The sequence below is a fragment of the Sus scrofa genome, chromosome 2 (genome assembly GCF_000003025.6).
Source record: "Sus scrofa isolate TJ Tabasco breed Duroc chromosome 2, Sscrofa11.1, whole genome shotgun sequence".
NCBI lineage: Eukaryota > Metazoa > Chordata > Mammalia > Artiodactyla > Suidae > Sus > Sus scrofa.
In genome coordinates this window covers 81,901,817-81,927,258 of record NC_010444.4, presented here as the reverse complement: position 1 = coordinate 81,927,258, position 25,442 = coordinate 81,901,817, and the positions used below count along the sequence as shown (strand labels likewise).

General features: G+C 50.5%; 1 protein-coding gene across 4 annotated transcripts in view; it reads left to right on the top strand.

Annotated features, from left to right (window-relative positions):
• HRH2 (histamine receptor H2) overlaps positions 1 to 25,442 on the top strand; it is a 48,795-nt gene that overhangs the window by 5,206 nt on the left and 18,147 nt on the right. The window contains exons 2-3 of one of the 4 annotated variants that reach the window (XR_001303215.2): positions 16,023 to 17,611; positions 25,045 to 25,187. Coding sequence is in view for 3 of the 4 variants with exons in the window: in XM_003354192.4 (XP_003354240.1) it covers positions 16,533 to 17,615 (1,083 nt within the window). In the remaining variant the exon portion in view is untranslated. Of the gene's footprint in view, positions 1 to 15,994; positions 17,616 to 25,044; positions 25,188 to 25,442 lie in introns of those variants that run through there. The other 3 variants (XM_005654980.3, XM_013987557.2, XM_003354192.4) reach the window with 3 other exon arrangements.

Here is a 25,442-nt window from a genome sequence, read left to right as displayed (position 1 = left end):
TCTGCTAAGATCCAGAGGAACTGGCCCTCCTCTGTGACCCTGGGCAAGTGGCTGCCCCATCTGAAAAGCAGACAGGGGCATCCTGGCTGACCGTACAAGGCCTTTCCAACTCTACCCTTCTTTGATGCTGGCTTCCCTGTGACAGCGCTGCCAGGAGGGCGCCAGCCTGGCGCCGTGGCAGTGAGAGAAAGGTGGCTGGAGCCAAGTTGGTCATGGATTGGAGCAGGCGGCAGTGTGGCTGATTACTGCCAGCCCCGTGGGGACGGTCTCCAGGAGCAGGTGGCAGCCTTGACCCAGTGCCCAGCCTCCAGGAACAGCAGGAAGAACTGTCAACAGTTCCAACAAGGACTGGACACCTTGGCCACTTTCAGCTCTGGAATCACTCACTTTTCCTGTGAGAATAAGATTCTAACCTTCAAACCCTCTCTGAGTAGGGGAGCCATTGGGTCCCTCATTCAGCCACTCAACAAACACAGGAGGGTGCCAGCTTGGTGCCACGGCCCGTGAGAGAAAAGTGGCTGGAGCCAAGTTGGTCATGGGTCAGGGCAGGCAGCGGCATGACTGGTTTATCCATCTCTCTGTGTCTTCGACACACTGCCCAGGAGTAGGCATAGAGATGGATAAATATGACACCTGCCAAAGAATTCAGATGTAGTGGGACAGGCAGACAGGTAACAAGTGGCAGGACAGATGCAGCCCTGAAGCTGTGCTCAAACCTCAGAGACTGGAGAACCCACTGCCCTGGGGGAAATCAGGGCAGGATCCACAGAGCTGGGTGTGAGGTGAGCAGGAGAGCAGCGGGTAGAAAGAGCATGGCTGGGTATTCTAGGTGGAGAAATGGGTATGCAGAGACACAGAGCTGCAATGCCTCCAGGTGTGCTCAGGGCATTCAGAACAACTAGGTTTTACCTGAGGTGCCAGGAGCAGTGGAAAGAGGCGATAGGGTTTCCAATTCCCCAGGGCTCTGAGCATAAAAAGCCTGTGATGCCAGGCTAAGGAGTTTGGACTTTGTCCTGTAGGCTGCAGGAGCCACGCAAGGATTTTTTTTTTTTTTTTTTTTTTTGTCTTTTTGTCTGTTTTAAGGCCATACCCGAGGCATATGGAGGTTCCCAGGCTAGGGGTCCAATAAGAGCTGTTGCTGCCGGCCTACGCCACAGCCACAGCAATGCCAGATCCAAGTCGTGTCTGTGACCTACACCACAGCCACGGCAACGCTGGATCCTTAACCCACTGAGCAAGGGCAGGGATTGAACCCACAACCTCATGTTTCCTAGTTGGATTCGTTTCCTCTGTGCCATGACAGGAACTCCTTAAGTAGTTACCTTTAACCAGTGTCCCCATTTGGGGAAATACTGCCTTTTTCTAAAGGTTTATTATATAGTTACAGTTTTTTCTTTTCACTTTTTTTTGGGGGGGCACCAAACCCAAAACATATGGAGGTTCCCAGGCTAGGATTCAAATCTGATCTGTAGCTGCCGACCTATACCACAGCCAGAGCAATGCCAGATCCTTAACCCACTGAGTGGGGCCAGGGATCAAACCTGCATCCTTGTGGATACTAGTTGGGTTCTTAACCCTCTGAGCCACAGTGGGAACTCCCCTTTTCACTTTTTGATTGGATAAACCATTGAGGTGGTTCAGAAGTACAATATGCAGAGTTGCAGAAGGAGCGGCCCCCTCCACCCTGGCCCCATCTGCCTTGTCCCCTACTCAGAAGAGGAGGTCAGTTTTGTTATTTTGCTGTGATGGATCCTTTCAGATTTTCTTTATGCACAACCTATACTCTTCATATACAAACAAATACATATTCTTAGCCTTTGACATATTGAGAACGTATTACACACACTTCTGCATCTTTATGTTATTTTTCAGTCCCTGTAGAATTAATTCTCAAGGTTGAAAACTTTGAAGAAGGACATGTGGGAGAAGACAGTAACAAATTATAGTATCGCCATCCAAAGAAAACCACTGATTAGTAACCATGAGGTTGCGGGTTCAACCTCTGGCCTTACTCAGTGGGTTAAGGATCCGGCATTGCCGTGAGCTGTGGTGTAGGTTGCAGACGTGGCTTGGATCTGGTGTTGCTGTGGCTGTGGCATAGGGGCAGAATGAAACCTACAGTTTTGCATGTATTTAGACTTGAGTTGGGTGAGCATGTTTAGAAAGCCTGGCATCTAGACCAGAAGCCAAGAGGTATGAGTTGGTCCCCCAGGGATGGGGGCTGGGAGAGCGTAGCCGCGGGAGGAGACGAGGATGGCGTCTTGGGAAGAGAAGGGACAAGGAGGCCAGTGGGCAGTTGGAGGAAGGATGCTTCTGGGTCCAGCATGGTGCATCCCATAGAGCACTCACATCCACGGAGCCCTTTGTGAGTGACATTTGCCCAGTTAACCCCTCACAACAGTCAGATAATATGAGGACTATTGTCACATTTCATCTTCCCAGCACCGCACGTTGCGATTTTATTCCCATTTACAGGTGGGAAAACGGAGCCTTCGACAGGGTCCTGGCTCCTTTCTGCTACGTGGTGTTGACTTAGTGTGGGACAGGCAGCCCTAGGGGTCCTGAGGCGGACTTGGGTGGTTCAAAGATCAAACAACCATGCTGTCATATAGTGAATGGATTTGGTTTTGGTTCTCCTTCAGACTTTCCTCTTTAGATCAAAGAAAGGATCTCTAACACCTTTACAGCACAGCCTTTTTAACTAGGAGAGGGTTAGGCAGCAGTAGCTGCTCGGAGTTTAAGAACATTTGTTGTGGAGTTCCCGTCGTGGCACAGTGGTTAACGAATCCGACTAGGAACCATGAGGTTTCGGGTTCGGTCCCTGCCCTTGCTCAGTGGGTTAACGATCCGGCGTTGCCGTGAGCTGTGGTGTATCGCAGACGCGGCTTGGATCCCGCGTTGCTGTGGCTCTGGCGTAGGCCGGTGGCTACAGCTCCGATTGGACCCCTAGCCTGGGAACCTCCATATGCCGCGGGAGCGGCCCAAGAAATAGCAACGACAAAAAGACAAAAAAAAAAAAAAAAAAAAAAAAGAACATTTGTTGTGTGTGTATGTGTTTTAAGTGTAGTTGGTTTCCAGTGTCGTGCCAGTTTCTGCTGTACAGCAAAGTGATGCAGTCATATGTATGTGTGTGTGTGTGTGTGTGTATCTCTCTCTCTCTCTCTCTCTCTATATATATATATATATATATATACATATATATATACATACATATTCTTTTTTTCATATTCCATCATGGTCTATCCCAAGAGATTGGATATAGTTCCCTGGCTATACAGTAGGACCTCTTTGCCTATGTATTCTAAATATAAGAGTTTGCATCTATTAACCCCAAATTCCCAGTCCATGCCATTCTCTCCCCGCTTCTCCTTGGCAACCACAAGTCTGTTCTCCATGTCTATGAGTCTGTTTCTGTTTTGTAGATGGGTTCATCTCTGCCATATATTAGATCCCTCATATAAGAGATATCATCTGGTATTTGTCTTTCTCTTTCTGATTTACTTCACTTAGCATGAGAATCTCTAGTTGCATCCATATTGCTGCAGATGACATTATTTCATTCTCTTTTATGGCTGAGTAGTATTCTATTGTGTATATGTGCCACATCTTCATAATTCATTCATCTGTCAACGGACATTTAGGTTGTTTCCATGTCTTGGCTATTGTGAATAGGGCTGCTATGAACATAGGGGTGCATGTATCTTTTTGAATTGTAGTTTTGTCCAGATATATGCTCAGTAGTGGGATTGCTGGATCATATGGAAATTCCATATTCAGCCTTCTGAGAAACCTCCATACTGTTTTCCACAGGGATTGTACCATATATTTTTTTAATTAAAAAGAATTTTTTTTGGCCATGCCTGTGGCATACAGAAGTTCCCCGGCCAGAGATTGAACTCCAAGCCACAGCAGTGACATCACTGAATCCTTAACCACTGGGCTACCAGGGAACTCCCCGGTTGTGTTTCCGCTGCCTTTATTTTCAGGGTAACCTTTGAGGGAAAGTAATCCAGGTGGTTACTGTGATGATAAAACAATTCCTTTTGCAATGCCATCACTTTAAAGAAAAATATTAAGTACAAAATAGAATTGGGTATTTTGTGGGTATGGCAAAAGTCATGGAGGTGGCACATGAGCGTGTGAGGTTTGGGAAGCACGGGAGGCTTAAGACAGGGTACACTGTTGGGGACTGGAAACAGAGGGTTTTTCCCACTTTCGTCCAGCTTCTCTGTGTGCCTTTGCAAAGTGGCCCTCGGCCCAGGCATTTGGCTTCTCTGTGCCGCCTTTGCAAAGTGGAATAACCATGATCACCCTGAAGGCTCCACTGATTCTCCTGCAGGACTCAAGATGAGGTCATGGGTATGTAGAGGGGCTGTGGAAAGTGGGGTAGGGCAGAGAGGATTACATAAGATAACCAGTGTGTGTGAATGTTCCTGGCAAGCCTTAGCTGTTTGCCATTGATATCTTTAAGGTGACCAGCTGGCTGCAGGACTTTTGCCTTGTACAAGCAAGCTGTACCCTGCTGGAAGGGCAACAACACCTTTCTGGAGTGAGGCTAGGGGAAAGAAGAAGAGAAGGGAAGGAAGATGCAGTGTTGGCCAGGAGGTTCTGGTGCCCGGCTGGTGTGGTAGCCGCTGCGACCGATGCTGATGGTGGTGATGATGGCAATGGCGGCGGTGATGATGATGATGATGATGATAATGGCAGTGATTATGGTGAGGGCGGTAGTAGCTATGATGATGGCTGGGATGGGGATGATGATGATGCTAAGGTGTCCAGGTGGAAGGCCTGAGAGCTTCTGTATCACGGAGAAGCAGAAACTCAGTTCTCTGGGGCTGCTTGGAAAAAGGTCTTAGATTTGTTCTCTGGCGCTTCAGAACTTTTCAGGAGCCTAAGAAAAATGTCTGCAAACTCACACACACATGCATGGAGACACAAATGCCAGATCTAAAATACCCAACATCCCCCCCCACAAAATTGCAAATAATAATTGTTTAATTGGCAGTCTATGACAGCTAGTCAGTGGCAGCTCATTATACCAAACAGCTAAATACAAATTCTGTTTTCTATGGAGTGTGCATATATTACAATGCCTTTATTATCTAGAGGGGTAGGCCTCTAAAAGAAGGAGAGTGAAGGGATCTATAAGGGTTTTAAATGCTCATGACCGATGGGCAAATAATTTGGAAGGTAGGAAGCCCCCCATTGTTGCAAGTATGCAAGGCAGTCAGGGATGACTGCCTCTCTGGGAAGCTGTGGAAGGGGTTTGTGAACATCAGAGGACCACTGAGCTTTGTTTCTACCCAGAGCCCTCCTAGTTTATTATTTTGGGGGCTCATGATTCTCTCTCACCCTCTCCAGACACACACACACACACACACACACACACACACACACACACACACACACACACACAAAGTTGCCAGAAGAAACCTTTGAAACATTCTTAGCCCATCTCCCCAGTTTTCTGCTGAGGAAACTGGGGTGTGAATCTTGTGGGAAGAACACAGCAAGTCAGAATCACACCAGGGACGCAAATTCAAGGTCCGCATCCCCAGCCCTGTGCCCTTTCCACCCTCCCCCTGCCCTCTGAGCAGGTTTGGCTCTGGGTTTGCTGAGATTTGAGCTCCCCCAACCCCACTCTGCAAACATTGGGAATCCAGGGTCTCACCTTTCCCAAAAGAACCAAGGTAGAATTTTCATTTGACCCAGTCCTACCCTGAAAAGTTCCTCCCTGGGCCTTTCCCACACTTGCCAACCTGACTTGGCTGTGGGCTTTGGCCAAGTCACAAACACCGTAAACCTCAACTTTCTCATCAGTACAATGGAGATGAATAATGATGTCCATATAAGAGGGTTGCAACAGAGGAATTAAATGGGATAAAGCGTGTAAAATACTTAGAACATTGCCTGCACTTTCAAAGCACCCTGAAATGGGATATTATATGGTTAGGATGGTTGTTTCAGTATGCATCTGCTAAAGCCAATTAAGTTTAATTGAACCCTTATAAAGTGCCTGTCAGGGAGCAAGGCCGAATAGATCCTGGTCCCCACGCTGCTTATATTCCCATGGGGAGGGAGATATAATGGACAGATTGGGAAGCAAGACTAATGCCAAGAAAAAAACAATGTGCTCTGCAGAAAGCCACATGAGGGGAGAGGATGGAGGGCTAAGAGAGCTGCTTTGGCTTCAAGGAGGGCTCCCTTCACACAGCGGAGATTAACTCCAAGATGCCAACGTCCACATCAGCAGCAGATCACAGACCCAAGGAGGAGGGTGTGGCACGTTCAAGGCACTGGAGCAGGGCCAGTGTGGCCAGGTACCCACTGAGGTCTGAGGGTAAAGTAAGAGGTCAGAGGGGTGTGGCGCAGACCCCATGGGGCCTTGGGAGCCGAGGGGAGGGTATAACAGGAGAGTGTGGGTGTGACAGAAGCAGGAGGGTGGTGTTGGAGGTTAAAGGGAGTGCAGTGAGGTGGATCGGGAGCAATCACAAAAGTCTAGGCAAGAGATGGTGTCAGCTTGGACTAGGACCAAGATGGCAGCAACCAAGGAAAGTAACTGTGTCATGAGGTAAGTATTTTAGAGGCAGGATCCACTGGGTTTGCTGATGGGTTGGATGTCGGGGATGAAGGAAAGCGGACATCTAGGATGATGCCTAAATAGGTAGCCTGAGCCCCTGGTGGATGACAGGGAGGCAGAGGCTAGAAAAGAGACTCCGGGACCCTCCCTCAGCCTTCATTTATACACAATGTCCAGAAAAGGCAAATCTGTGAAGCCAGAAAGCAAGTTGGTGGTTGCCAAGGACCAAGGAGAAGGAGTGATTGCTTAATGGGTGTGGAATTTCCTTTTGGGGTAGTGAAAATGTTTTCAAACCAGACAGAGATGGTGGCTGCACAATTCTGTGACTGTGCTGAAGGCTACTGAATTGTCCACTTGGATTTTATGCCATGCGCCTTTCACTTAAATTGAAAAAAAAATGAAGGAGAAATAAAGACTTTCTTAGACAAGCAATATATCACCAAGGGAATTTGTTGTCACCAGATGTGGCTTCATGTTCCCACATCAACCATTGGCAGAGGCCAGGAAAATGGTGTGGTGTCTCTCACTGATAAGAGAAAAAAATAGTCAGTGAATGAGCTGGACTTGATGCATGTTTTGGGCTGGAGTGGTTGGCTGTGGACACTCAGAAACTATGGAGTCAGGCCTGGTTCAAAGCCCTGCCTGCCTCTTTACCAGCTGTGTGTCCTTGGACAAGTGACTTAACCTCTCTGACTTGAGTTTCACCATCTGTCAAATGGAAATAATAATTTCTGCCTCACAGAGATATTAAGTTATCTGTAGCTGCTCAGCAAATGGAAGGGGTCATTGTCTTGGCTTCTGGTTCAGGTCACCTTCCCTCACTGTGATGCCCAAGTCATGACACTCATCATAAGAAAATGTCTCCCTTCAGAGTTCCCATCGTGGCGCAGTGGAAACAAATCTGACTAGTATCCATGAGGTTGCGGGTTTGATCCCTGGACTTGCTCAGTGGGTCGGGGATCTGCAGTTGCCATGAGCTGTGGTGTAGGTCACAGATGTGGCTAGATCTGATGTTGCTGTGGCTGTGGTGTAGGCTGGCAGCTGTAGCTCCGATTTGACCCCTAGCCTGGGAACTTCCATATGCCCCAGGTGCAGCCCTCAAAAGAAAAAAAAAAAAAAGAGAAAAAGAAAAGACCTCCCTTGGAGTTCCCTTTGTGACTAAGCTGGTTAAGAACCCTACGTTGCATCTGTGAGGATTCAGGTTCCATCCCTGCAGCTTAGATCTGATCCCTGACCTGGGAACTTTGTAAGCCCCAGGGCCGCCAAAAATGAAAAAACAAACAAAAAACAAAACAAACAGACAAACCCACTGATTTGAAAAGATATATACACCCCAATGTTCATAGCAGCACTATTCACAATAGCCAAGAGATGGAAACAGCCTAAATGTCCATCAATAGAGAAATGGATCAAGAAGATGTGATGCATATATACAATGGAATACTACTCAGCCACAAAAAAGAATGAAAATTTGCCATTTGCAACAGCATGGATTGACTTGGCATTATGCCAAGTGAAATAAGCTAGATTGAGAAAGACAAACACTGTATGAAATCACTTGTATGTGGAATCCAAAAAATACAACAAGTGAGTGCAATAGTCCTTTTGATGACTGCCTTGCATACTGTCACAGGCACTTTTACACCATTTCCAGGTCATGTGATGAATTCTGAGAAGTGCTACTGCTGGCTCAGGAGTCTGAGTGTTTTTAACATGCATGGGGTTTTCCAGGCCTGATAAAATGTTGCCTTCTGCACATCCACACACAAACACACACACACGCAGCTGTCACTTGCCACTACCCACAGCATCAAATTTCATTCCTCCCAGTGCCCACAGCCTCTCGCTGCCCCCCTGCCACCCCGCCCCACCATGGCACGTGCTGCTCATTGCTGGGCTGCGTCTGTACTTCCAGGGGCGTGACCTGCCTTGTCCTTTCGGTTAGTTTCCTGGCCCCTGCCCCCTAGTTAGGCTTCTGGGTGAAAGGAGGAAGGAGCCCCAAATGGCTGTCAGCCTTTCTGCAGTGGAGCTGCACCTCGGCCTGGTGGCCTCTGTCAGTGGGAATAAAGGGCCCCTGGGAAGGCCAGAGATCATTTCAGTTCCTGCCGTCTGTGCCTCAGTTACACTGCTCAGCACCCCATATGCTGCAGCCACTCTAGGTCTTGCAGAGCTTCATCCTCCCTCCTTAAAGAATGAGTCACCGTGCAAGGTGACTCCCACTTCTTGGGCCCCTTTGGAACTCCTGACAGGGGCAGGGCTCCTGAGGGGCTGATGGCTAATGCTGAGACCGCTCTCTGAGGCTCTCAGCACCAGGTACCCAGAACACTTGAGATGGCCAATTACAGAGGTGGGGGGATGTTCTGAGAAATTACAGCCCCTAAAGATGAGAAACTGCCTGCCCGGGGACCCCGGGACATCAGCATCTTATTACCCGCAGTGATAACTGGACACACACAGTCTGCAGGGCCCAGCTAGGCCTAACCCCAGCTGCCACGCCCCCACCCCTGTTGTCCCAACCGGACAGCTGGGCCCGGAACCTTCCAGTTCTGTCACCCTTCCTTCCGCTCACATGCCCCCCGAGGTTTCCCAAAGCTTTTTGGTTAAAATCCGCCATCTTTCTGCCTCCAAGTTTTTGTTTGTTTGTTTCAGTTTTGGCCAACTTGTGGCATGTGGAGTTCCCAGGCCAGGGATCAGATCTGAGCTGCAGTCACAACCTAAGCCACAGCTGTGGCAACGTCAGATCCTTAACCCACTGTGCCAGGCCAGGGATCGAACCTGCATCCCAGCACTCCCAAGACACAGGTGATCCTGTTGCACCACAGTGGGAACTCCTGCTTTCAAGTTTTTATAGAGGCTGTTCCCTCTGTCTAGAATCTGTTTGTTCCCTCTCTCTGGAATCTGCTTGTTCCGCATTGTCAGTGAGTTAGCTTTTTTCTTTCTATACAGATCTCAACTCAGTATCCCCCACACCAGGTCAGGTCCCCCCACTATATATTCCTGTGGCTCTCTATATAACTGTTAACCCCTTTATATAACTGTTAACACACTGCAATTAAATCAGCAGCTCTGCCATAAGTTACTTCATGTCCCGCTGCCACCCACCATGCTGTCCAAGATGTGTCTGCTGTGTCTATAACAGCACAGTGTCTGCCCCGGGAAAGCGCTCAGTAGATATTTGAAGTATACATGAATGCTATTTCCTGGCTGTCTGGCTTTAGACAATAGTAAAAAATAAATTTTTTGTTATTATGAAATAATAACCCTGTACTATTATTATATATACTGTCATCTGCCATGTGCCAGGCATTAAGTGGTTTTTGTAGTTGTTTGTTTGTTTGCTTTTTTTGCTTTTTAGGGCTGCACCCGAGGCATGTGGAGGTTCCCAGGCTAGGGGTCTAATCAGAGCTGTAGCCGCCAGCCTACAACAGAGCCACAGCAACACCAGATCTGAGCCGTGTCTGCGACCTACACCACAGCTCACAGGCAACGTCAGATCCTTAGCCCACTGAGCGAGGCCAGGGATTGAATCCACAACCGCATGGTTCCTAGTCGATTCGTTTCAGCTGTGCCACGATGACGGGAACTCCGGCACTAAGTTTTTTATAGGCCTTTACTCTCTGCATTTTCACCTCTGCAAAGTGAAGAATGACATACTAGTATCCCTATTTTACAAAGGCGAATACCAAGGCTCGGAGAGGCCGCAGTCACGTGCCCAAGGTCACAAAGCTATTAAATGACAGCTTTGGGATTAAAACCCAGATTCATCCAAAGTTAAAGTCCTTGCCTTTCAGCCCCCACGGCTCCCTTCACTTCTCTGAGGGTCAATTTTTGCAGAATAAGGATCCTTACTACCCACTCCACAGGCTCAAACTGTCTTCCCTAGAAGGTGCCTAGCACACAGTGGTTGCCTGCCAAATATGCTTTTCTTTTCCTATTGTAATTGATGGCCTGGAAAATCAGATTCCTCCTCCAGGCCAAGTACAAAACCCTGAGCACTAACTCCCCCAACTGATTCCTCCAAATTGCTGGTTCCCTGAGTGACTGCCTGGGACTTAGGTACGCAAACCGCACAAGGGGAGCTTCGTTTCATTTCCAAAGGAAAAGGGCAAAAAAAAAAGTGTTGACTTGGTTTGATCAAATTTGATGAGAGGAGACCCCAGCCTCTAGATGGGTGGCTCTTCTAGATAGCCTTGTCCCTCTGTTGGCAGGCAGAACACACCACCCGTGGCCTCTCTTCTGGGATTTTGTGGGTGAGGAGCAGTGAGAAGGGAGTTAGGGTATCAGGCAGACCGGGGTTGTCCCTGGGCTGTACCTCTGCTGGTGGGCTGACCCACAACCCCTCAAGCCTCCATTTTCTTTGCTGCCACAGGGGAGGCTTGAGACAGGAAATGGAATCCCAGGTTCTACCCACCACAACTCAAATGGGGAAATCACCAAGGACCACGCTCGGAGGAGAATTTTCCTAGGGCCCTGAAAACGCAGAATTCTACCCACTGTGCACCCCCCAGAAATCACAAGGCTCTGTCAGAAGTGAGTATGAATGGGAGGTGGAGTGAAAGAGAATGGAGTAAGGACCCCCGGAGGACTTCCTGGAGGAGGTGATAGAGGAAGCTAGGTCTTTAAGGAAGAGCAAGAGCTCAGCAGGCCTGGAAGGGAGGAGGGGCATTCCAGGCAGCAGGAACAGCCTGTGCAAAGGCACAGAGTCAGAATGGGCCTAGGACTTTCCAAAGTAGGAGGAATTAAAAGCCACCAGAGCTGTTTCTCAAAGTGTTGTCTAACTAAAGGGCACTAAGCAGGCAGGAGCTAGGTCTGGAGAGAAAAGACGGAAGAACCTTGAATGCCACGGCGAAGATCTAGCTACACTTAGAGACAACCAAGGCCGGTAATAGGAGGTGATCAAAGCAGGTATCCCCACCCAGAGCCCAGCACAATGGACTTAACACATGACTGTGAGCACACTGATGGCACTTAACACACTCAGCCGTGGCTGCTCTCAAGGGCTAATTGGCCAGGGTGGCCTCCCAGAGGCACCTGATGTGATGAGTCAGACTCTGAGCTGGACCCTGCTTTTTCCTACGGCCGCATTTGCTAGATGGTAACCATCAGTAACGGTCAGAAGCCGGCCCAGGGCATCAGTGAGGGACACAGCCACCCATGAGCAAATTCTCCAGAAAGTACCTTTGCAGAAGATCTTCAAGCAAAGATGAGATGATGGAAGCAGAAGCAGTGTGACTCGTACAACTGCAACATCTGTGGTCAGCCTGTGGGAAGGGGAGAGGAAGTGGCTGAAGCCTATTTTAATGAATTCCACATAATTTTCACATGTACACATATACAGAGAGAGAGGGAGGGAGGGAGGGAGAGGTCGACCAGACAATTATTTCATCTACATGGACAGTGGGACAAGATCTAATGTACACTGTAGTGTTTTCTCAACATTTTGTGTGTGATTGAAATGTTTCACTATAAAATGCTGGGGGAAATTGGCCCATTCTCACATATCCATTCAGATGTACTAACTAGACCCATCAAATGCCAAGCTAAGGGCCTTTAGGTTTCCAAAGTTGGGAAGCCGCATACGCACACATACACACTTACATGCACACACTCATTCTGTGTACCATGGACCTCTCCCTTATATAGGCAACGGGAAGTATTTACTGTATGGATGGATGGATGGATGGATGGATGGATGGATGGATGGAAGGATGGATGGATGCAAAGTGGAGGGAGGTGGTCCAGATGCAGGCCCTACTGGAGAACAGACACAGAACCACACTAACAACGCAAGGTGTCAACAGTGATTCAGTCCAAAGCGCGGGGGTGGGCGCCCCTGCCTGCAGGCACTCAGGAAGTCTTCAGGGAGACGGACCCACAGGCAAGCCAGTTTTCAAAAGTTTCCTTTACCCCACTTCTCTTTCACAACCTACATCAGTACCTGTTTTTTGCTAACCGAAAGAAATCCAAAGAGAATTTTCACTTTTACGAAAAAAGCTGAAAAGCGAAAACAGCGTTCCAGTTTGTTTTTCGGCAAGCCATTACAGAGGCAGCCTGCACCCAAGGCTAGGATGGCACCACCAAGCTTCTTCCCCAGGAACCACACTCAGCATCTCGGCATCCAGCCTCCATTGCTCTGAACCTTGTCTGAGCATCTGTGCTCTATCTTGATTTATTTTTAGCACAATATGTCCTAAGATAACCTCTTCTTTGCTTGATGCCATTTTGGCTTTGGAAAGGTTTCAAAGGCATGCTCTCCTTTTGGATCACAGGGAAACTTGTGTTTGGAACGGGAGAGACTGAGGGAAAAACAGGGAAGGGCGGGACTCCAGGTGAAGGAGACAGCAAAGGTGAAGGCGGGAGGGAGAAGGCGCCCTGCATTTGGATGAAGTCCCAGTTGCCCCAGTGGCCAAGTTGGGGGACAATTACAGGGCTGTTTGGGGAGATCCACTTAGAAGGGCAAGCTGCAGACTGGTGCAAGCACAGGCCTTAAGGCAGGCTGGAGGAATGTGAACTGAGTTGGGATCCAGTTCTCTCTGGCCACTGTGCAGGGGCATGGCATCACTTGACTTCTCCTCAACCATTCAATAGAGACAGTGATTCCCCTCACGTGGGATGGTTGTGAGGATGAGATGATATTTCATCTAATATGCCTGAACTCACCTTGCTCAGAACTCCCCTGCAATACAAGTGTGCCATCGCTGGTTGAACCACTCCCTTGCTGATGGACACTCAGGCTGCCTGCCATTGTTTGCTGCTTGCCAACCTGCTGATGTCCTTCTCCATGGGTCTTCTCATGATGCTGGTTGTATTGCCACAGCCTAGGTTCCTGGAAGTTTCTTCATTCTCCCCACAAGTTACAAGATGGACTGAGCTCCACACAAAAGTTCCTGATTTCACAAAACGTCACTGGAGATTTCTGGGACCCAGGCTATAAAACAGAAGAACAATGGACAGAAGTGGTTCTTCTTTGAAACTCCATGAAAAGGGGAACCACTGCTGTTCTGTTCATCTTTGTCCCTCCAGCACCTGGAACAGCATTTGGCACATTGTAAATTCTGAAAGGCATATTGGCTGAAAAGAACAGAGGGAGGGAGGGAGAGGAGAAAGAGAGGAGTTCATTTTTAATTATATGAGAGACTGGTTTATTTAGATTTGAAAACCTCCCAACATTAACTAAAATGTCAGTTCAAAATACCTCATCCTGGAGTTCCCGTCGTGGCGCAGTGGTTAACGAATCCGACTAGGAACCATGAGGTTGCGGGTTCGGTCCCTGCCCTTGCTCAGTGGGTTAACGATCCGGCGTTGCCGTGAGCTGTGGTGTAGGTTGCAGACGCGGCTCGGATCCTGCGTTGCTGTGGCTCTGGCGTAGGCTGGTGGCTACAGCTCCAATTGGACCCCTAGCCTGGGAACCTCCATATGCCGCGGGAGCGGCCCAAAGAAATAGCAAAAAAAAAAAAAAGACAAATAAAATAAAATTAAAAAAAAAATACCTCATCCTGGCTGTTAAGGAAAGTCAGAGAAAATTTTGATCAGAAATAGGGTTTCTCAAAAAAAAAAAAAAATCACTCTTGCTGCTACCCCCTCCAAAGTTAATTAAGTGTGGCGTCAAGAGCCATGCTGTTTAGGCTATTTATGTCATGAAAAGATCTTCTAAAAATAACACCCAGGGGCCCAGCCCACTAGGCTAGGTGGCTGAGCCAGCTGGAGAGGCAGAAGGTGACCAGGAGCCGTGATCCCGGCACCAACACAGTGGTTATGATTAAATGATGCTTCTTATATTCAGGTTGCCAAACCGCTCTAGGCAAGAGCCTGGGAGAGGCTTAATTTCTGTCACACACTGATGAGCTTGTTTCTGAGAGGGGTTCCGCTGTCGACTTGATTTTCTGCACACTCCTACATCCCAGGAGACTGACTTGCTGGCTGCTCTCTGGAAAATCAGGATCCACTTAAGAGAAAGGGTCCAGGAATCAAGCAGGGCCTGAGCTTGTTTGGTATCAAATGGAATCACAGAAAATCAGTGCTAGGAGGGAATTTCACCTGAGAAGCATCATGTGTTCAGCCACTATGTTGAAGTGATGTTTGCAATGGGACAGGAGCTGAAAAGAGAGGAAGGAGAGAAGAGAGGGAGGGAGGGAGGGAGGGAAGAAGGAGGGAAGGAACTAGAAACCACTGAAATACCGTGATGCGGTGCTAATAAATAAACCACAGCCACCACCCAGCGGACTGTTATGCATGAGAAAGACTGAGTTCTGTACCAGCTGACCTGGAAAGTGAGGTTTAGAGAGATGTTTCAAGCAGGTGTGGGGTGGGGCTGAAGTTGGCATACTACCACAGCAGACTAAATCTGGTCCTCTCCCTGGTTTTGTGCAGCTTAAGAATAGCTTTTACGTTTTTAGCCCAGAAATGGCTTTAAAGAGTTTGAGGGGGGGAGAAAAATCACAAGAAGAATACTATTTGGCAACACGTGAAAATGAGGTGGAATTCACATTTCAGTGTCCTTAGTAAAGTCTTCTGGGAGCACAGCCACTTTCAGTCACGTGCATGTCGCCTGGAGTTGAGTAATTATAACAGAGACCGTGCGGGAGGCAGAGGGGAAAATAGTTGCTACCTGGCCCTTTCCTGAAAAAGCTTGCCGGGCTCCTGGTTTTGAGTTTGATGGGATTTTGTAAAACAAGACTGTAGAGCACTGTTCTCGGCACTTTGTCAAGAGTCCGTGTTTTACGTTTGCTTGTTTTTTCATTCCTTTCATTGTCTCTTCATCAGATGCTTAATGCCTGCCCGTGGAACCAGGCACTGAGAACCAGCAGTGAGCCAAGAGAGGCAGCCCCTGTCCTCATGGAGCTTAGAGTCTGTGTCTAGATCTTTCTTTCCCCAGTATAAACAACCCTAGCCCCGCCCCCTCCCATGGTATCTCACGTGGTGACCTGGTGGTCCAGCCCCCTTGCATCCTGCCCCGATTCCTCCTCCCACTATGCATCCTGATGGCCTCAGTCCCTTCTGAGGGGAGGTACAAGACTGGCCCTGTGCTTCCTGGCATCGGAAGGTGGGAGTCAAGGTCTAGAAGGGTCCATCTTCTTTTTTTCTTTTCTTTCTTTTTTTTTTTTTTTTTTTTTTTTGTCTTTTTGTCTTTTTAGGGCGGTACCCACGGCATATGGAGGTTCCCAGGCTAGGGGTCCAATCAGAGCTGTAGGTGCCGGCCTATGCCATAGACACAGCAATACAGGATCCGAGCCACGTCTGTGACCTACACCACAGCTCACGGCAATGCCAGATGCTAAACCCGCTGAGTGAGGCCAGGGATTGAACCCAAGTCCTCATGGATGCTAGTTGGGTTCACTAACCACTGAGCCACGACGGGAACTCCTAGAAGGGTCCATCTTGAATCGGGTCACCCTCTCGGTCTGGTTTCAACAGGGTCAACACTCAGCCTTTGCCTTTTCAGCCCATGCTCTCCCGTGGACCGCAGATGGAGAGGCCGTAGTAATTGACCCCCATCACGTTGTGGATGGGAGCAGCCGCCTGCTATGGAAAAGGCTGCAGCCATGTTTCCACCTGATGCCTCCCACAGAAAACCAAAGCCACCTCCAGACTCCTGCCCCAGTGCCTCAGTCTCCACGCCCAAACTGGAGAGTGGAAATCTGCCCCGCCCTGGGAGGAAACCGGCTCTGCAGGAGGCTGTTTGAAGAAGGGGTTTGAACCAGGAACCTCACTTCGAGGACTCGCTGTCCCTCATTTTTATTCAAACTCATGCCCGACGCCTCCTAGGAAACGGCTTTATTTATTTCTAGGAAAATAGCACCGGGTCGATCACTGCAGACTCCCCAGATTTGGACACTTCTTTGGCTCTGCCCGGGAGCCTGGAGCCCAGAGGTTGACCTCACTGACACACTGGAGAGCAGGAAGAGAATCATCGAGGGGCCTTGGGCAAAGGAAGGAGCCATAGGGTCCCAGGATGGCATCCAACAGCACAGCCTCTTCCTCTTGTCTGGACCCTCTTGCATTCAAGGTCACTGTCAGCTTGATCCTCATCCTCCTTATCTTCATCACCATCGCTGGCAATGTGGTGGTCTGCCTGGCGGTGGGCTTGAACCGCCGGCTCCGCAGTCTGACCAACTGCTTCATCGTGTCCTTGGCTGTCACTGACCTGCTCCTCGGCCTCCTGGTGCTGCCCTTCTCGGCCTTCTACCAGCTGTCTTGCAGGTGGAGCTTCGGCAAGGTCTTCTGCAATATCTATACCAGCCTGGATGTCATGCTTTGCACGGCCTCCATCCTCAACCTCTTCATGATCAGCCTCGACCGGTACTGCGCGGTCACGGACCCGCTGCGCTACCCTGTGCTGATCACTCCTGCCCGGGTCGCCATCTCCCTGGTCTTAATTTGGGTCATTTCCATCACCCTGTCCTTCTTGTCTATCCACCTGGAATGGAACAGCAGCAGGATGGATCCCAGCGGGGTCAATCACACCATCTCCAAGTGCAAAGTTCAGGTCAACTTGGTGTACGGCCTGGTGGACGGGCTGGTCACCTTCTACCTGCCTCTGCTGGTCATGTGCATCACCTACTACCGCATCTTCAAGATTGCCCGGGATCAGGCCAAGAGGATCCATAACATCAGCTCCTGGCGGGCAGCCACCATCAGGGAGCACAAAGCCACAGTGACTCTGGCCGCTGTGATGGGGGCCTTCATCATCTGCTGGTTCCCCTACTTCTCTGTGTTTGTTTACCGTGGGCTGAAAGGGGATGAAGCTGTCGACGAGACTGTCGAAGCCATCGTTCTATGGCTGGGCTATGCCAACTCGGCACTGAACCCCATCCTGTACGCCGCTCTCAACAGAGACTTCCGCACGGCGTACCAGCAGCTCTTCCGCTGCAGCCCCACCAGCCACAATGCCCACAGAACTCCTCTGAGGTCCAACAGCTCTCAGCTGATGAGGAATCAAAGCCAAGAAACCAGGTGGCAGGAAGAGAGGCCCCTGAGGCTCCAGGTGTGGAGTGGCGCCGAGGTCGCCGCCGCCCAGGAAGCCACAGACAGGTAACTGCCCTGTGGTTTGTGTGCGGGATGGGGCATGGGGAGGGGACCCATGGTCACAGCTGTTCATGAGGTGCTGGTTTGGACGTTTGGTGCTGGGAACTCTTCGTGAGCACTTTGCAAATCACATGTTGTTCCGGCCTCCCAAACGCCCCCTGAGGTAGGCCTTTGTACCTCTGTTTTAAAAGAACAAGTCAAAACTCAGAGAATTTGGCCAAAGCCACATAGCTGGGATCTGGATAGAGTGCCCCAACTCCAGAACTGGCGGGGGCCCTTTTTTTCTAGTTACCTTGTTCTAGCAGTTGGGAGTCTTAAGTTTGAGGCCCAACACTGCCACTTAGTTAGTGGTCATTAAATGTTCGCTAAAAGCCTCCAGGACAGCCCTCAAGGGGCCACACACTAATGCTGCCTCGTACAGGTTAAATCAGCAACCCTGCTCTGGGCCCAAGTCAATGAGCACCTGTTACCCATCAGCTCTTCCTTTGGAGGTGCTCAAGTGGGAGAAGAAAGAGGGCTGGCCGGGTTGGGAAGGCAGAGCCTTGAAAGCCAGGCTCGGCCATTGTACTATGGGTCTTAGGAGGAGAAAGAAGGATTAGAACAAGGATGGGGGTAACCCAGACAGCTCTGTGCTTTGGAAAGAGGGCTCTGGTTGCCCCCTAAGACGTGGACCAGAAAGATGAGATGGGGACATCAGTGAAGGGAGGTGTGGCACTCGTCCATGAGAGAAGAGAAGAGAAGAGAGCAAAATCTAGGAGGCTATAAAAATATATATATATATTAGGCTCAGAGACCATTGGATGCCCAGGATGCAGGAGATGCAAGAGAGAGGATGTCCCAGGATCCCACCCCCATATGGTATCCAGGCTGAAAAGATAACAGAATCAGAGTGAAACTGAGATCAATTCACTGGTGACAACGCTAATGCAAGAGATTAAGGGGAATTATCACCAAAGACATAATTGGCCCAAGAAAGCTCACACATGGAGAGAAAATTTATAGGTCTGAGCAAGCCCTCACTGTTGAAAGGCGTTGGTAACAGGATGCTGGTAGACCACACACAAGGGCTCAATAAATGTCACTTCGTTTCTCTTTCCACAGACCATGCCTTTGTCCCCTAGAATGCTGGTCTATATGCCTGACCCATTCATCCATCCATTCATTCATCCATCCATCCATCCATTCATTCATTCATTCATTCACAAACATTTGTCAACTTTCCACCACATGCCTGGAACTGTGCTGAGGGCCAGGTTTGTAGAAATGACATTTGGGGCATCTATTGCGATGAACAGGTATGGAAAGTCAGCTACACAGTCCCGGTCTCAGCTCTGCCTTCCTCATTTTGTGGCTTGAGCGAGTCTCTTCCCCTCTTGGGCCTTGGTTTGCTCATTTCATAGAGTGTAGGGTCTGTCCTCAGGCAGCCTGCCCTGGGCACCCCCTCGTCCTCTGAAGCACACATGAGTTCAGGGGTGCGGATAGGTTCTACCACCCCCAGTGGATACTCATCTGCTCTTGAGCATCGAGCATCGGACTTGAGAAAAGCTTGGGGGGACACTGCACACCCACACCCTCTGGATGCTGGTCCCTGTGGAGTGTTGTGGTGGTGGTGGTGGTGGTGGGGGCAAAACTGTCCAGTTGGACCCCTGGGCCTCGTGTCTCTCTGGTCCTTGCAGTGGCCAGCGTAGAGACTTGGGTCTCAGGCCCTCCACCCATCCACTGCTATCCTTTAGAGCAAGCCTCATTGCTCCTGCATCCTGCTTCCTCCCAGCCTCCCTCTCAAATCCATCCCCCAAGCCATCTTAAAGGCATCTCTCCAAAATGCAGATCGGGACGCTTCCAGTCTGGCCCTGATAGATCAGTTGACTCTGTCCTTCCTGCCTCACTCAGGAAGTGGCCTCCAATATAAAGCTAATTTAGTTCACAGAGCAAACAAAGGACAAAGCATGGGGTGTGGATTCTAGAGAAGGCAATGGGCGCAATTTAGTCGAGCATCATACCACTTCCTACTGCTCTTACTTGTGTGACCTGGTTAACAGGCTGCCTTTACCTTGAATCCTTAGGGAGACACCCAGTAGGTGTTCACCAGCAACGGCTAATCCTCACTGAACACTCACGCCTCATTGAACAGCCAGTTTTATGTTGGCCACTGTTTCTATGTATTCATCCTTCTTATCCCAGTCTTAAACCCATCTGTGCCAGGTGCTAGCGTACAAAGGGAAATAAACCAAGCTCCCCACTGAAGGCCACCACCCTTGTCACCTGTGATAGCTTATGGTGACAGACTAATAGTGGTTCCATGCAGCAGGTGCCAAGGATTGAAACCAGTGCGCAGGGCACCCACAGGAGTCAGCGCATGACCCAGAGAGCCCATCCCTGGGAGCAGACCTCAGAGCTGAACCTAAAATGCAGATGGAAAGGCCCATTCCTCCAGGGTGGTGCTGGACCCTTTAGACCCATGGCCTTGTCTCATCATCTGCACAATGCTGTGAAGGAGATGCTTGTATAGTTTCCATTTTACAGATGGGGAAACTGAGGCTCTGAGAAGTTAAGTTGTTAAAGGGACACAAGCTAGCAACACAGCCCAAGCCAAGGTCTGAGCAGAAACAGAAAGCGCAGCCCCCATTACTGACATCCTCTGGGTTGCAATCAGCATCCACCTCCTTTTCTGATCATCACAGCCACGCTGGCCACCAAGGCCAGCTGGGAGGCTGTGCTTGCCTGGGTCAGATAGCAGCTGCAGAGCAGAAGGGTCCAGCAGAGGAGGAGGGGGAACCAGCTGGAGGGCCTCGTACTTTGGGGAAATGGGGGTTCAGGAAACCAGGAACAGCCAGAGGTTAATTTTCTCAGGGAAGCTGCCAGGGCGATCGGGGACTTGTGTGGCCCTCCATGAGGTGGCTTCCATTATGACGATAGAGTGTCCTTCCTGTTCCCCATCTGGGGTCAGAAACCAGCACTGACCTGACCTAGAGCCCTTATCACTACCAAGGGGCTGGAGGTGCCTGCCTGAGCTGAGAATTCCAAGGGACTGATCCTACCTGCCCTAGTTGGTGATGGCAGAGGTGGAGGTGGGGGGGTCAGGAACAGCCAGCGAAGGTGAGATTTCAGGAGCGAGCGGCTGGCTGAGCCGAGTGGTCCTCTCTTCCCTGAGGCCAATCAGTAGCCTCCCCGGCAGGATGCTCTGTCTCCCCTTTCCTGACCCTGATCGGCCACCTTCAGGCTGCCCCTCATCTCCTCTCCCCTTTGCTGATCCCAAGCCCCCAGCTTCACCCCGTCCGCTCCCCTGACTCTGCTCAGTAACCTCCACTAGATACAAGCCTGCATTAGTTCCCAGGTTAGGGCTGCTGCAACAAATGACCATGAACTTGGTGATGGAAAACAAGAGTTTTCGATCAAGAGTCTGAGATCAAAGTGTTAGCAGGGCTAGTTCCTTCTGGAGGCTTCAGAGGGGAATCCACTTGCTTGCCTCGGCCACCTTCTGGGGGTCACTCACATAACTTGGCTCATGGCCCCTTCCTCCCATCACCCTGACCTCCTGCCTCCACGGTCACCTTTCCTTCCCCTCTTCTGTCACTAAATAGCCCTCTTATAATAAGGGTCCTTGTGATGATGTCTAGGGTCCGCCAGGATAATCCGGGATACCCTCCCCATCCCAAACTGCCTCACTTAATCACATCCACGAAGTCCTTTTTGCCATCTGAGGTCACATTCTCAGGTTCCAGCCATGGGACGTGGCTTCTGGGGGCCAGGTTCAGTGACCACAAGTCCCAGCTCCCTGGCCTGGCCTTAGAGGTCCTCCACCATTGGTCCCTGTCCCCTCCTGACACCATCCCCAGGCCCACACCCAGCCTCCAGCCCGTTCTGCCCCCACAAGACCAACCACTCCGAGTCCGCTCATTCACAAACATTCACCAAGAATTTGCTCCACTGTTGAGGGGGAAGCACTGAGCTGAGCAAAGGCCATCTTTGCAGAGCGATGTTATTTCAGCTCAGTGATTTTCAAAATGTGGGTCCCCAGCCAGTAGTAGCAGGCTTCTGGGAGCAAACTAGCCCACACTGGACCACAGGGTGGCCTTACCTGAGGCAGAGCTAGGAGTCCAGCCCTAGCTGACTGACCCCAAAACCAGGCTCTTTCCATGCTAAGATGCTGCCTAGACTTGAATTTAACCCAGACTCAGTGCTAGTCCCATAGACAGCGGATGGGGAAACTAAGACCCAGGGAGGCAAGTGACCTCTCTTGAGGCCCAGAGAGAGCTGGGGAGGGGCTGGGAGTAGACCCCTGGATCTCTGGACTCCTGCCCAGGGCTCTGGGGTCCTTTTCTATACCCTCAACTTGCCCAAGGCAGGGAGCTAAGACTCCTGGGCACCTGGAGGAAGAGTCTCTTAGGGTAGGGTACCTTCTTTTCTGCAGAGACCCCAGGCCTGCCGCTCTGCTACCCCCCAAGGCCTGCAGGTTGGAATCAGAGCTCAAGGAAGCCGAAAAAAAAAAAAAAAAAAAAAAGGCACAACCTAAAAGCTGAGAGTTATTTGGGGCAAAGTGAGGACTATAGCCTGGGAGGCAGCCTTTCAGAGAGCTCTGAAATACGGCTCCAAAGAGGTAGGAGGAGAGTGCCAGTGTAGATGTGATTTGGGTGAAGGGGGAGCCCCACACAGCCATGCCCACATTTGAGAGAAGGTCACTGCTGGTCTCGTAAAGGTTACTACTCATCACATGGAGCAGATGTCACCATGGAGGGTTTTAGTGCTTTTCTAGATATGAGAAAGGGCAAGAATTGGGCTCATCCAATCTTCTCCTGGCAACATCTACCCATCTGAAGACCTGTCCTGCCAGTTTTCCCAGCGCACAGAGTGCCTCACTCTTGCTCCCCACTCTGAGCTCCTTTCAGGGGGTGCTGGGGGTCTGCAGCTGCAGTGGCTCCCGATTCAATCCCTGCAGAGGCAGATGACAAGTGCCAGTCTCCAGTTCACAAAGCCCTGGGGAGAAGAGGTCCAAAGTCAGGCAAGGACCCACGGGTGCCCCTGCCCCTCACAGTCCCCTTGCTGGGCCTCTCCTACCTGCCCTCCTTCCTCCTGCGGCCACACAAAAGGGAATGGGCTTTGCCAGATGAGAATGGACTTCCCTCTGCCCCTGCTCTTGGCATCCAACACAGAGTTCTCATCGGGACCAACAGGGCTGGCCCTGCCCCGCCTATACTCCCTAACTCCTCCTCTGGGCCCCTGGATCCTGTCCCTAAGCCTTGTCCCACCCCACACCCCCTCCTTCTTACCCCTCTGTGCACGGTCTGCTCCCCTCGACTGTAAGCCCACATCTAGGTGTTGGTCACCACTGTGTCCCTAATACCTAGCACTGTGCCTGGTTCCGGAGGTCCAGTAACACCTGTTGACTGCACAAGTGAATGAAGAATGAATTGATAAATGAATATCTCATTCTAGGTCCCCAAGAGCCCCAAGAATTGACTCATACCATCCCTGCTCTAGAGATCAGGGAACCAATTCTCAAGGAGGGAAGTTCCGGGGCTCAGTGGGAGCTCAGAAATTGCTGCTTCCCCTTTTCTCACTTTGACGTCACACCATGGCCTCCCTTCAAATAGTGGTGTCAGCAGCGGGCCTCGCAGGGGAATCCACCCACCCACCTGCTCTGAATCACAGCATCAGGGCGGGTGGAAAGAGCCCCACCCTCTCCCCAGCCCCAGGAAACGTGACAGGATCCTTGAGGTGCTGTAGGAATCCAGAGAGTTCCGACAATCTTCCTGACATCTGCAGGCAGTGTCCTCGTTTGGCCAAGGATGGGGGGCCCCAGGGGAGGGAGGCTGGCTTTCTCTTCTGCTCCAAGTCCAGTTTCCAATGGCAGAGGGAGTAAAAAATTTAATGACTGAGGTACATAGGCTTCTTAAGAAAGAGCTGTTGAGTTCCCGTCACGGCACAGTGGAAACGAATCTGAGTAGGAACCATGAGCTTGCAGGTTCAATCCCTGGCCTCGTTTAGGGGGTTAAGGCTTCAGCGTTGCTGTGAGCTGTGATGTAGGTTGCAGACACAGCTAGGATCCTGCATTCCTGTGGCTGTGGCTCCCATTGTACCCCTAGCCTGGGAACCTCCATATGCCCTGGGTGCGGCCTTAGAAAAGAGAGGAAAAAAAAAAAGGAACTGTTGCTCAGAAAGTTCTGCATGATTTATCCCTTCTGAAGCCCAAACTAGTTTACTTGAATCATTTGGACCGTTGAATAGACTTAACTTTTTGGCACATTGATTCCAGTATTTCATAATGAGCTCTTACTGGTGCTCTTTTGCAGAGTCGCCCAGAGCAGCTGGCCACACACACCCCTGCCCCGCCACCCCCAAGCCCTCCCAACCCCCACCCCACCCCTGACCAAGGGGTCTAGGTGCCCCCCAACACTGGAATCCTCCCGGCTGCTGCTTTGTCACCTCTGCCCTTGGGGGTCACACCACAAATCTTCTGAGGTTTCTTCCTGCCTCAGCGTGAAAGTTAGGGAGCCCAGTGAGTCCTGGCCCCTCACCAGTTAGAGGCTGGGTGATGCTAAACGAGTCGGGACAGTCTGAGCTCAGTTTCCTCACCTATAATACTATGGCAATTATCAGACCTCCTTTGCAGACTTGTGACAATAAAATGGAGCAAGGCCCTAAGTGCCTGTGGAGGCCTTTAGCACAGTTCTTGGCAGGTGGCAGGTGCTTCTTCAGACGTAACAGACATGAATTTTCCTTCTTTGGTCCCCACCTCTTCCTCTTTTTCTTTCTTCACATTTTGTCTCTTTTCTATCATTTTCTTTCATTTTTTATATAACAGTCTTATTGCGATAGATGCCACATACTGGACGTTTCACTCGTTTCAAGTGTCCCATTTCCTGGTTTTTAGCCCACTCAGTTGTGTAGCCATCACCACATTCAACTTTAGAACGTGTTCATCACACCCAAAGAAACCCTGTAGCCTTCAGTTATCACTTCCCCATCCTTGCATTCCCCAGACAACCACCCATCTGCTTTTCCATTGCTGTGGATGTGCCTGCTCTGGATATTTCAGATAATGCGTGGTTTCCTGTGCCCGGCTTTTCCACTTAGCCTGACATCGTCGAAGTTCTTTCTTTCTTTTCTGCCTTTTCTTCCATTCTGTTCTGTGGTTTTTTCCCCTCTCCCTTCCCTCCATCCCTTCCGTCCATGATCCCATTTCTCCTTCGCCACGTGCTTGGGCTTCAGGGCAGCTCTTGGTGGTGGCTAAGCCCTGGCCTGGGAGCTCTAGACGTGAGGCTATGCCATGGACCCCCAGGTGGCCCACGTCCCTACCTCCCGCCAGGGTGGCCTCTGGAAAGCCTGTTCTCAGGCCTGCGGAGGCTGGTGACCCGGGCGCGTACTTCTGCGCAGCGGCCGTGGGCAGAGCAGATGGGCTACAGCAAGGAATTAATCCTTTTCATCTTCTGTCTCTTCAGAGAGTTTGGGGAGTGAGACCCCACCCCCAGCCCCGGAGAGGAGGTCAGGGGAAGGAGAGCAGAGGGAGAGGAGGTGGGAAGCCTTTTACAGCCTCAAAAGTCAAGGAGAATAAATCGCGGCCCCCCCAGGAGTCACTTGAAAGGTAGAGAACCCCTCATTTACCCTCCTGCTGATTGTCCCTTTGAAGCCACCGGCGCCCCACCGTCACCCAGGTCATCCTCTCTCACTCCCTCCCTCCCTCCCTCTGGCTTTGCCCAGACTCTGCTCCCCGCCCTTCCCCCACCTTCTCTCTGGCTCCTTGGGACACAGAGCTGACAACTGCTGTGGGGCTGCCTTCCAGGGGCTGTGATGGGAGGGAAGGGGAGCCCCGCCTTTGGGGCAGACACTAGTAGCTTCG